Source organism: Scyliorhinus torazame, chromosome 4, assembly GCF_047496885.1.
Source record: "Scyliorhinus torazame isolate Kashiwa2021f chromosome 4, sScyTor2.1, whole genome shotgun sequence".
NCBI classification, from domain to species: Eukaryota; Metazoa; Chordata; class Chondrichthyes; order Carcharhiniformes; family Scyliorhinidae; genus Scyliorhinus; species Scyliorhinus torazame.
This window is the reverse complement of record NC_092710.1, coordinates 324,886,156-324,898,654: the sequence shown is the minus strand read 5'-3', so window position 1 is coordinate 324,898,654 and position 12,499 is coordinate 324,886,156. Positions and strand designations below refer to the sequence as shown.

Genomic DNA, 12,499 nt, shown 5'->3' with positions numbered 1-12,499 from the left:
AATCTGGCTGGGCAAAAGGCCAGCTTCGGGGAACCAGCACTTTGTTCCAGCTCCAAAGGAAACCAATAAAACAAAAAACACCACTCGAGCCTCATTCCCTCAACCCCCTCACAGTTCCCATGTCCCTTCCAAGCCAGCCCATACCACCTCATGTCCCCCATTTTCCCCCATGGCCCCTCATACCCTTTGCCTCTCCACCCACCCCCACGGCACTTTATTTCATCCTGCCAACTCATGCCAACCCATGTCCCCCCACCCACTACACTTTGCTCTTACACCCTCCATGCCAACTCACCCTGGTGTCCATCATGGTCAGACCTCAAGATCCATGCTCAGAGGAAATAAAGTAAAATTCTATGTTTCTATTGATTAATTCACTATTTACAAAACGTGCTCATTGATTAAACAATCCTCCTTCACTACATTTGGATTCATTGAACTACTTAATCCCTTAAACAAAAAGCATTTGTATTCACAACCTTTATAACCTCTTAAAGTTGCGCTGTGAACTGACAGTTCCCTTGACAGCGTGACAACTTCCTTGACCGTTCCATTGACAATTCCTTGACTGCTTCATACTTCCGGTGTGTTGACAATTCCAATAAGTTTATCCACTTCTTATGTACATTCAGGTCTACTTTAACAATACAAAAGGATTAAGGTGAATCCAAAGCTTTTTCTTTATATGTAAAAAGTAAGAGTGTGGTCAGGGAAAGGATTGGACGACTTAAGGACAGTGGGGGGTATCTATGTGTTGAGCCAGAGGAAATGGGCGAGATACTAAATGAGTACTTCGCATCAGTGTTCACCAAAGAAAGGGACTTTGTGGAAGATGATTCTTGGATAGGGTGTGTGGACAGTCTGGATCATGTTAACATCGAAATGGAGGAGGTATTGAGTCTTTTAAAATAACTTAAGCTAGATAAGTCTCCTGGGCCTGATGGGATTTACCCAGAATACTGAGGGAAGCAAGGGAGGAAATTACTGGGGCCTTGACTGACATCTTTGTATGCTCATTGGCTCTTTAACAAAGCTTTTAGTCACCCAACGTAATACATTCCATGTGATTCGGTGTGATCCCAGAGGACTGGAGAATAGCTAATATGGCACCGCTGTTTAAGAAAGGTAACAGGGATAATCCAGGAATCTATAGGCCAGTGAGCCTCACGTCGGTGGTAGATAAATTATTGGAGAGAATTCTCAGGGACAGAATTTATACCCATTTGGAAACAAATGGACTCATTAGCGATAGACTGCATGGTTTTGTGAAAGGGAGGTCGTGCCTCACTAACTTGATCGAGTTTTTTGGGGAGGTGACAAAGACAGTGATGAGGTGAGATGTTGTTTACATGGACTTCAGTAAAGCCTTTGACAAGGTGCCTCATGGCAGACTGGTACAAAAGGTGAAGTCACACGGGATCAGAGGTGAGGTGGTAAGATGGATACAGACCTGGCTCGGTCACAGAAGGCAAAAGGCAGCAGTCGAAGGGTGCTTTTCTGAATGGAAGGTTGTGACAAGTGGTGTTCCACAGGGGTCTGTACTGGGGCCTCTGTTGTTTGTAGAATACATGAACGATTTGGAGGAAAATGTAGCTGGTCTGATTAGTAAGTTTGCGGATGACACCAAGGTTGGTGGCGTGGTAGATAGTGTTGAGGGTTGTCAGAGGATACAGCAGAACATAGATAGGTTGGAAAATTGGGCAGAGAAATGGCAAATGGAGTTTAATCCGGACAAATGTGAGGTAATGCATTTTGGAAGCTCTAACAAACAGGGGAAATATACAGTAAATGGTAAAACTCTTGAAATATAGGAAGTCAGAGAGATCTGGGCGTGCAGGCCCACAGATCTTTGAAGATGGTAACACAAGGGGATGAGGTAGTCAAGAAGGCAGACGGAATGCTTGCCTTCATTGGACGGGGCATCAAGTATAAAAACTGACAAGTCATGCTGCAGTTGTATAGAACCTTGGTAGGCAGCACTTGGAATATTGCGCACAATTCTGGTCGCCACACTACCGGAAAGATGTGGAGGCTTGGAAGAGGGTGCAGAGGTTTACCAGGATGTTGCCGGGTCTGGAGGGTGTTAGCTATGTGGAGAGGCTGGATAGACTTGGATTGTTTTCATTAGAAAGATGGAGGTTGAGCCGTGACCTGATAGAGGTCTACAAGATTATGAGGGCATGGATAGAGTGGATGGGCAGGCACTCTTTCCCAGGGTGGAGAGATCAGTCACCAAGGTTTAAGGTCCGTGGGGAAAAGTTTAGAGGAGATGTGCAAGGTAGGCTTTTTACGCAGAGGGTGGTGAGTGCCTGGAACTCGTTGACAGGGGAGGTTGTGGAAGCAGATACATTAACAGCGTTCAAAAGGCATCTTGACAAATACATGGCTAGGATGGGTATAGAGGGATACGGCACAAGGAAGTGCTGAAGGTTTTGGCAAAGGTTGGTATCATGACTGGTACAGGCTTGGAGGGCCGAAGGGCCTGTACCTGTTCTGTATTGTTTTTTGTTCTCAAAAGGGCATCTTACTTCTCCCAACGGTTTGCCTGGATCTATAAAAATAAGGCCTGTTCAAAGGGTACCCACTCTTCTAACTTTCTCATGATAAATTTAAAGTGAACGTCATGTTTTGGACATACCGCTATTGAAAATCTGACTGACAGCAGCTGCACTTTCACATGTGCAGTGGCCACGGTGATCCATGGATGTGAAACTACAACCTGCCCCATTCCTCCCTCAATTCTACCCCCAACATTCCCAGTAAAAATGGTGGGTGTCAAGTTCAGGGAAGGATTTCCAGAATCGGGCTTTCTGCACCATTTTGGATAAACCAGATACCCTCTCCATTGTTGCAAGAATACGGTGCTGGTTTAGCTCAGTGGGCTAAACAGCTGATTTGTGATGCATAACAATGCCAGCAGCGCTGGTTCAATTCCCGTACTGGCTTACCTGAACAAGCGCTGGAATGTGGCGACTAGGGGCTTTTCACAGTAACTTCATACTTGTGACAATAAGTCTTATTATTTATTAAGAATTAACCTTTTGATTTTGATTTTGATTCCCGTACCAGCCTCCCTGAACAGGCGCCGGAATGTGGCGACTAGGGGCTTTTCACAGTAACTTCATTTGAAGCCTACTTGTGACAATAAGCGATTTTCATTTCATCGATTTTTTAAAATTTGATTTATTATTGTCATGTGTTAGTATACAGTGAAAAGTGTTGTTTCTTGCATGTTCTACAAACAATACATACCGTACATAGGGAAGGAAGGAGAGACTGCAGAATATAATGTACAGTTATAGCAAGGTGTAGAGAAAAGATCAACTTAATACGAGGGAGGGCCATTCAAAAGTCTGAAAATATTACAACAGTAAATAATCCCTCAAAATGTTCCTTCAAACTTCCAAGAGACTTAACACCTTTAAACAGAATCACATCAGGTTAAAGGCTTTACTATTATGAGTTTAAATCACCTAAATGATCCAGAGATAGCCTTTCATTGCAGAGATCACAGCAAATCCAGCTCACTACAAACACAGACACTCCCCAAGCTCTTTTTCCTCCAAACTGCAGCTCTCTGGAAACACAGACACACACAAGCTGTTTTTCAATCTGCAACACTAAACTGCAAAATGGCTGTTCTGAGCTCAGCTCCACCCACTCTCTGACATCACTGTTTCCTTAAAGGTACATTGCTTAACCATCCATGTCTTAAAGGTACTCTCGCATGACAGATATCCCTAAGTTCGTTTGAGAAGGTGGTGGTGAGCTGCCTTCTTGAACTGTTCACAGCTCCAAGGTCCCAGGTTCGATTCCCGGCTTGGGTCACTGTCTGTGCAGAGTCTGCAGGTTCTCTCCGTGTCTGCGTGGGTTTCCTCCGGCTGCTCCGGGTTCCTCCCCCAGTCAGTAGCTACACTGAGGTATAGGTACACCCACAGTGCTGGCCAAGAGGGAGTTCCAGGATTTGACCCAGCGACAGTGAAGGAACGGAGATATATTTCCAAGTCAGGATGGTTGGTGGTTTGGAGGGGAACCTCTAGGTGGTGGTGTTTCTTGTGCCTGCTACCATTGTACTCTGAGATGGTCAGGTATAGTAGGTGTTATCTGAGGAGACTTTGTGAGTTCCTGCAGTGCACCTTGGAGATGGTACACACGGCTGCTACTGTGCATCGGTGGTGGAGGGAATGAATATTTATGGTGCCAATCTCGAGGGCTGCTTTGTCCTGGATGGTGTTGAGCTCCTTGAGTGTTGTTGGAGCTGCACTCATCCAGGCAAAGGGAGAGTATTCCTGACTTCATTGGATCATAGAATTTACAGTGCAGAAGAATGCCGTTCGGCCCATCAAGTCTGCACCAGCCCTTGGAAAGAGCAACCCATTTAAGCCCACACTTCCACCCTATCCCCATAACCCAGTAACCCATCTAACGCTTTTAGGAGGGGTTATTGGGTTACGGGGATAGGGTGGAAGTGACGGCTGAAGTGGGTCGATGCAGACTCGATGGGCCGAATGGCCACCTTCTGCACTGTATGTTCTATGTTCTGAACTTATCTTGGAAGGGAGGTCATTGATGAAGCAGCTGAAGATGGCTGGACCTAGGACACTTCCCTGAGGAACTCCTGCCATGATATCCTGGAGCCAAGATGATTGACTTCCAACCACCACAACCATCTTCCGTTGTGCCAGGCATGACTCCAACCAGCGGAGATTTTCGACCGAATTCCCATTAACTTCACTTTTGCTCGGGCTCCTTGACGCCATGAAGATCCTGCCTTGACGTCAAGGGCAGTCACCCTCCCACGCCTCTGGAGTTCAGCTCTTTTATCCATATTTAGACCAAGGTCTAAATGAGGACAGGAGCTGAGTGAGTTCAAAACCTGGCCGAATATGAGCAGGTTATTGCAGCATATGTGCCTCTGTATTTTGTTGGCTTAAGACTCCCCATGCATCCCAAGAACTTTTCCCTTGTATAGCCTTCATGTTCAGCCATCTCCCACCCAGTTTTCCCCTGATGGGATTAATCTAGCTGTTATTTGCTACCACTGCTGCTAATGTCTATTTGCACCTCCAGGCAATCTCTCTGTAGCCACTTGTCAAACACTTGTATGCCTGCTGTGGCTGTCCTTTCCATTGATGTAATACCACGCTTGCCTCACGCTTGTCGCCTGGTGCCCTTCATTCTGAGATTGTTGCTGTCCGCTTTCATTCCACTTGCAAGGATTCCATAGGGATGGCGGGGTGGGGATATTGGGGGGGTGGGGGGGGGGGGGGGTGCATCTTCCAATTGGCCACCATGACTTTGTTGGAAATCCCAGGTTCCCCCGTGTAAATGCAGTTTCTATTGACCTTCCAGTAATGTCACAGCAGCGGATCCGGAATCCCGACTGAGGGAATACCCAGAGATAGAACATAGAACATAGAAAATACAGAACAGAACAGGCCTTCGGCCCACGATGTTGTGCCGAACCTTTGTCCTAGATTAATCATAGATTATCATTGAATTTACAGTGCAGAAGGAGGCCATTCGGCCCATTGAGTCTGCACCAGCTCTTGGAAAGAGCACCCTACCCAAAGTCAACACCTCCACCCAACACTAAGGGCAATTTTGGACACTAAGGGTAATTTATCCTGACCAATCCACCTACCCTGCACATCTTTGGACTGTGGGAGGAAACCGGAGCACCCGGAGGAAACCCACGCACACACGGGGAGGATGTACAGACTCCGCACAGACAGTGACCCAAGCCGGAATCGAACCTGGGACCCTGGAGCTGTGAAGCAATTGTGCTATCCACAATGCTACCGTGCTGCCCTTAAGAACAAATAAATCTACACTATATCATTTTACCGTAATCCATGTACCTATCCAATAGCTGCTTGAAGGTCCCTAATGTTTCCGACTCAACTACTTCCACAGGCAGTGCATTCCATGCCCCCACTACTCTCTGGGTAAAGAACCTACCTCTGACATCCCCCCTATATCTTCCACCATTCACCTTAAATTTATGTCCCCTTGTAATGGTTTGTTCCACCCGGGGAAAAAGTCTCTGACTGTCTACTCTATCTATTCCCCTGATCATCTTATAAACCTCTATCAAGTCGCCCCTCATCCTTCTCCGTTCTAATGAGAAAAGGCCTAGCACCCTCAACCTTTCCTCGTAAGACCTACTCTCCATTCCAGGCAACATCCTGGTAAATCTCCTTTGCACCTTTTCCAAAGCTTCCACATCCTTCCTAAAATGAGGCGACCAGAACTGTACACAGTACTCCAAATGTGGCCTTACCAAAGTTTTGTACAGCTGCATCATCACCTCACGGCTCTTAAATTCAATCCCTCTGTTAATGAACGCTAGCACACCATAGGCCTTCTTCACAGCTCTATCCACTTGAGTGGCAACTTTCAAAGATGTATGAACATAGACCCCAAGATCTCTCTGCTCCTCCACATTGCCAAGAACTCTACCGTTAACCCTGTATTCCGCATTCATATTTGTCCTTCCAAAATGGACAACCTCACACTTTTCAGGGTTAAACTCCATCTGCCACTTCTCAGCCCAGCTCTGCATCCTATCTATGCCTCTTTGCAGATGATAGCAAACACAATGCATGGTTGGTGTACAAAGCCAGCCAGGCGAGAATGCTATGATACTCCTGCTGAGGAACAGGTTAAAGCTGAGGTGAAACAATAAATTCACCAGAGCGACATTTTCTTTCCTGCTATTCTGAATGCCAGGGAAGGCCTTACTCTGTAATCATAGTGCAGAATATGAGAAATCAAGGGCGGGATTCTCCGCAATCGGCGCGATGTCCGCCGACCGGCGCCGAAAACGGCGCGAATCAGTCCGGCATCGTGCCGCCCCAAACGTGCGGAATCCTCCGCATCTTGAGTGGCCGAGCCCTCACCTTGAGGGGCTAGGCCCGCGCCGGATTGATTTCCGCCCCGCCAGCTGGCGGGAAAGGCCTTTGGTGCCCCGCCAGCTGGCGCGGAAATGACTTAGCCGGGCGGCGGATGCGCGGGAGCGTCAACGGCCGCTCACTGCATCCCCGCGCATGTGCAGTAGAGGGGGTCTCTTCCGCCTCCGCCATAGTGGAGACCATGGCGAAGGCGGAAGGAAAAGAGTGCCCCCACGGCACAGGCCCGCCCGCCGATCGATGTGCCCCGATCGCGGGCCAGGCCTCCGTGGGGGCACCCCCTGGGGCCAGATCGCCCCGCGCCCCCCCCCCCAGGACCCCGGAGCCCGCCCGCGCTGCCTTGTCCCGCCGGTGAGAGAGGTGGTTTGATTCTCGCTGGCGGGACAGGCATTCCAGCAGCGGGACTTCGGCCCATCGCGGGCCTGAGAATCGCCGGGGGGGGGGGGCCCGCCAACCGGCGCGATTCCCACCCCCGCGGAATATCCGGTGCCGGAGAATTCGGCAACCGGCGGGGGCGGAATTCATGCCAGCCCCTGGCGATTCTCCGACCCGGCGGGGGGGTCGGAGAATCCCACCCCAGGTTATTAATCGGAATAAAAGGTGAGACCCCTTTCTTGTGTTAAGAAAAATAGTTTCATTAATGATAATAATAATAATCTTTATTGTCACAAGTAGGCTTGCATTAACACTGCAGTGAAGTTACTGAGAAAATCCCCTAGTTGCCACACTCCAGTGCCTGTTTGGGTACACAAAGGGAGAATTCAGAATGTCCAATTCTCCTAACAGCACATCTTTCGGGACTTGTGGGAGGAAACCGGAGCACACATGGGGAGAATGTGCAGATTACCTTCTCACATCCTGTCAGCCGTCTTCCTTCCAATGTTTTCTCCAATTTTGAGTCCCTGACAGTTCCTCCTGTACTCGGTTGTCTGGAATTCTATGGGGGACAATCTGGGAAAGGGGGCTTCATCCTATTATGGGAGGCGGTAGCGCAGTGGTATTGTCACTGGACTAGTAATCCAGCGACTCAGGGTCATGCAAATCCCACCAGGGCAGACGGTGAATTTGAATTCAACAAAACTCTGGAATTAAGTTGAACGGTGGCCATGAAACCTTTGTCGATTATCGTAAAAGCTCATCTGGTTCACGAATGCCCTTTAGGGAAGGAAATCTGCCATCTTTACCCGGTCTGGCCTACATGTGACTTCAGATCCATAGTGATGTGGTTGCCCTCCGAAATGGCCTGGTAAACCATTCAGTTGAAGGGCAATTAGAAATGGGCAATAAATGCTTGGTCCAGTTAGTGATGCCCACATTCCTTGACCGAATTTAAAAAAAAATACTCCCTAAATCTCTTCCCTCCATTCTGTTTCTGGGGAACGTGACGAGGCAGCAATTCAGCTCCGTCACTTGCAGGGGCCCCTCTGTTCCACAGATTTCCAGTGTTCAAATCCGAGTGCAAAACCTTTGGACCTGCAGGTTTTTATTTGAATGATTTGCTGTTAAGCTTAAACTCTTCGACCATGAAAAGAGGTATGTCAGAGAGGACTTGCTGAAGGTTTGTAAGAGCAGGGCAAATAAATCTCCAGCACCACCCTCTAGGGGCAATCCGGAATGTGCAACAAATGCTGCCCCTGCCAGTCATGTTCACACACCGTGAAAGAATTTTAATTTTTAAGAATTATCTTTGGACTATGGGTGTAAACCAGAGCACCCAGAGGAAAACCACGCAGACAAGGGGAGAAAGTGCAAACTCCACATGCAGAGCCGCCCAAGGCCGGAGTCGAACCCGGGCTCCCGGTGCTGTGAGGCGGCAGTGCTAACCACTGTGCCGCTGTGCCATTATCTGCCAGGTTTAGTTGGCCGCCCGTGCTCATGTGACTAAAGAAGAGCCTCTTGGGCAGGCTGCCGGAGAGCCAGTGCCCCCAGCCCCAAAGGAGTCGGAGAAAATGGGGCAAAGGTTGGCGGGAGGAGGAGGAGGGGTGTGTGGAGGGGGGGGGGGGGGGGGGGGTGGCGGCGGGGGGCGGCGGCAGGGAAACAGAGCAGTGCGCTAACTTTGCGACGCTTGGACCTGCAGGTTTGTGATGCGATTCATCGAACTGGATGGGCTTACGTGCCTGTTGAACTTTCTCCGAAGCATGGACTTTGACACGTCAGAGAGCCGCATTCACACATCCGTTATAGGGTGCATCAAGGCTCTGATGAACAATTCCCAGGGCCGGGCCCACGTTCTGGCTCACCCGGAGAGCATCAACATCATTTCCCACAGCCTCAGGTCGGAGAACATTAAGACCAAGATTGCAGTGCTGGAGATTCTGGGCGCCGTTTGTCTGGTACCTGGAGGGCACAAGAAGGTGCTGCAAGCAATGTTGCACTACCAGATTTTCGCCGCAGAGAGGACCCGCTTCCAGGTAAGACTGACCTTCCTCGAGGGGGGAAGAATACCTGTCCCGAATACAACCACCGATACAGCGTAGGGTTGCTCCCCTTTTGGAGCTCAGCTCAGTTCCTCAGGGTTGACCTAAAGCAGCGACACCTGACAAATGGGCACTCGCTAACGGAAACAGACTTCACTTAAATGCTCATGTGTTACCAGCAGCTGACAGATTCAATCTTGTTCGAACCTCTTGGATTCACATAAATAATTACAGGGCCGCAATCTAACGTGAACCCAGCGAAAACTTGTGTCGTCATTGAAACCCCTCCTGAACAAAGCAACTTCCAAAATTTTTTCTTAAATCAGAGGATAACTTTGTTTCTCGCTTAACGCATGTCCCTCTCATTCCACCAATCCGGGTTGTAATTCAAACCCTAAACAGTGAACTAAACTGTCAAGCCCGCCGTCCTCCATCCCCATGGCCAATATCAGCATGTTATGGATGGCCTGGTAGGTACAGGCCTTCCTGCAGCACCCGTTGGATGTGGGGTTTTCTTCCTGACCATGGTCGAATCATTCAGATGTGACGTAATCAAAATCTGATCCGACTGGTAATAATTAACACAAATCCGACAATTCCCTGCCCTGTCCACCTTGGGAGTGACGGGAGAAGCCAGGGATCCTGCCCTTGATTGCCAGACAGTGACACCCGGAAGGTTTGGCAACTTTTGAAATTCTCATTCTTGATTTCAAATCCCTCAGTGGCCGTGTCCCACTTTTTCTCTAGAACATCCTCCAGCATTTTTAATTCCTGGTATTTGTTATCCTGTCATTGGTGACTAGGCCTTTAGCTTTCTAGGCCCGATGCCCTGGTGTTCCCTCTCTCCTTGTAATCTACCTCTCCTGGCCTAATATCTTCTTTTGTGAGTGGCTGTCAAACAATGTTGGAATATGTCGCTCCTGTGAAACTTTTGGGAAGCTTACACCATGTTCCAGGTGCTAGAGAAACAATATAAGTAATAAAGGAAATTACAAGGGCACGAGGAGAAGAGGTGAGGAGATGTCGGAGATAAAAAAGACAAACAGCTCAAGTCTCATGTCACCCTGTCCATACATGATCCTGTCCTCACGTCATTCTGTCCTCATATGACCCTGTCCTCCCATGATCCCATCCTCACACAATCCTGTCCACATGTGATCCTGTCCTCACATGATTCAGTCCTTATGTCATCCTGTCCTTATGTCATCCTGTCATGTGATCCTGTCCTCATGTAATCCTGTCCTCATGTAATCCTGTCCTCATGTAATCCTGTCCTCATGTAATCCTGACCTCATGTGATCCTGTCCTCATGTAATCCTGTCCTCATGTAATCCTGACCTCATGTAATCCTGACCTCATGTGATCCTGACCTCATGTGATCCTATCCTCATGTGATCCTGACCTCATGTGATCCTATCCTCATGTGATCCTGACCTCATGTGATCCTGACCTCATGTGATCCTATCCTCATGTGATCCTGTCCTCATGTAATCCTGTCCTCATGTGATCCTGACCTCATGTGATCCTGTCCTCATTTGATCCTGACTTCATGTGATCCTGTCCTCATGTGATCCTGTCCTCATGTGATCCTATCCTCATGTGATCCTGTACTCAGGTAATCCTGCCCTCATGTGATCCTGTCCTCATGTAATACTGACCTCATGTAATCCTGTCCTCATGTAATCCTGTCCTCTTGTGATCCTGACCTCATGTGATCCTGTCCTCATTTGATCCTGTCCTCATGCAATCCTGTCCTCATGAGATCCTGTCCTCATGTAATCCTGTCCTCATGTAATCCTGTCCTCAGGTGATCCTATCCTCATGTAATACTGACCTCATATAATCCTGTCCTCATGTAATCCTGTCCTCATGTGATCCTGACCTCATGTGATCCTGTCCTCATGTGATCCTGTCCTCATGTAATCCTGACCTAATGTGAGCCTGTCCTCATGTGATCCTGACCTCATGTGATCCTGTCCTCGTGTAATCCTGTCCTCATTTGATCCTGTCCTGATGTAATCCTGTCCTTATGTAATCCTGTCCTCATGTGATCCTGACCTCATGTAATCCTGACCTCATGTGATCCTGTCCTCATGTGATCCTATCCTCATGTGATCCTGACCTCATGTGATCCTATCCTCATGTGATCCTGACCTCATGTGATCCTGACCTCATGTGATCCTGACCTCATGTGATCCTGTCCTCATTTGATCCTGACCTCATGTGATCCTGTCCTCATGTAATCCTGTCCTCATGTAATCCTGTCCTCATGTAATCCTGTCCTCATGTAATCCTGTCCTCATTGAATCCTCTCCTCATGTAATCCTGTCGTCATGTGATCCTGACCTCATGTAATCCTGACCTCATGTGATCCTGACCTCATGTGATCCTATCCTCATGTGATCCTGACCTCATGTGATCCTATCCTCATGTGATCCTGACCTCATGTGATCCTGACCTCATGTGATCCTATCCTCATGTGATCCTGACCTCATGTAATCCTGTCCTCATGTAATCCTGTCCTCATGTGATCCTGACCTCATGTGATCCTGTTCTCATTTGATCCTGACTTCATGTGATCCTGTCCTCATGTGATCCTGTCCTCATGTGATCCTATCCTCATGTGATCCTGTCCTCATGTAATCCTGCCCTCATGTGATCCTGTCCTCATGTAATACTGACCTCATGTAATCCTGTCCTCATATAATCCTGTCCTCATGTGATCCTGACCTCATGTGATCCTGTCCTCATGTGATCCTGTCCTCATGTAATCTTGTCCTCATGTGATCCTGTCCTCATGTAACCCTGTCCTCATGTAAACCTGTCCTCAGGTGATCCTGACCTCATGTGATCCTGACCTCATGTGATCCTATCCTCATGTGATCCTGACCTCATGTGATCCTATCCTCATGTGATCCTGACCTCATGTGGTCCTGACCTCATGTGATCCTATCCTCATGTGATCCTGACCTCATGTAATCCTGTCCTCATGTAATCCTGTCCTCATGTGATCCTGACCTCATGTGATCCTGTCCTCATTTGATCCTGACTTCATGTGATCCTGTCCTCATGTCATCCTGTCCTCATGTGATCTTATCCTCATGTGATCCTGTCCTCATGTAATCCTGTCCTCATGTGTTCATGTCCTCATGTAATACTGACCTCATGTAA

The 12,499-nt window shown here is 48.3% G+C and overlaps 1 protein-coding gene across 4 annotated transcripts in view; it reads left to right on the top strand.

Moving 5' to 3' along the window:
* daam2 (dishevelled associated activator of morphogenesis 2) overlaps nt 1-12,499 on the top strand; it is a 458,630-nt gene that overhangs the window by 298,759 nt on the left and 147,372 nt on the right. For all 4 annotated transcript variants that reach the window (XM_072500175.1, XM_072500172.1, XM_072500174.1 and 1 more), the window contains one exon: nt 8,989-9,322. In XM_072500175.1, the coding sequence (XP_072356276.1) occupies nt 8,989-9,322 (334 nt within the window). The remainder of the gene's footprint in view (nt 1-8,988; nt 9,323-12,499) is intronic.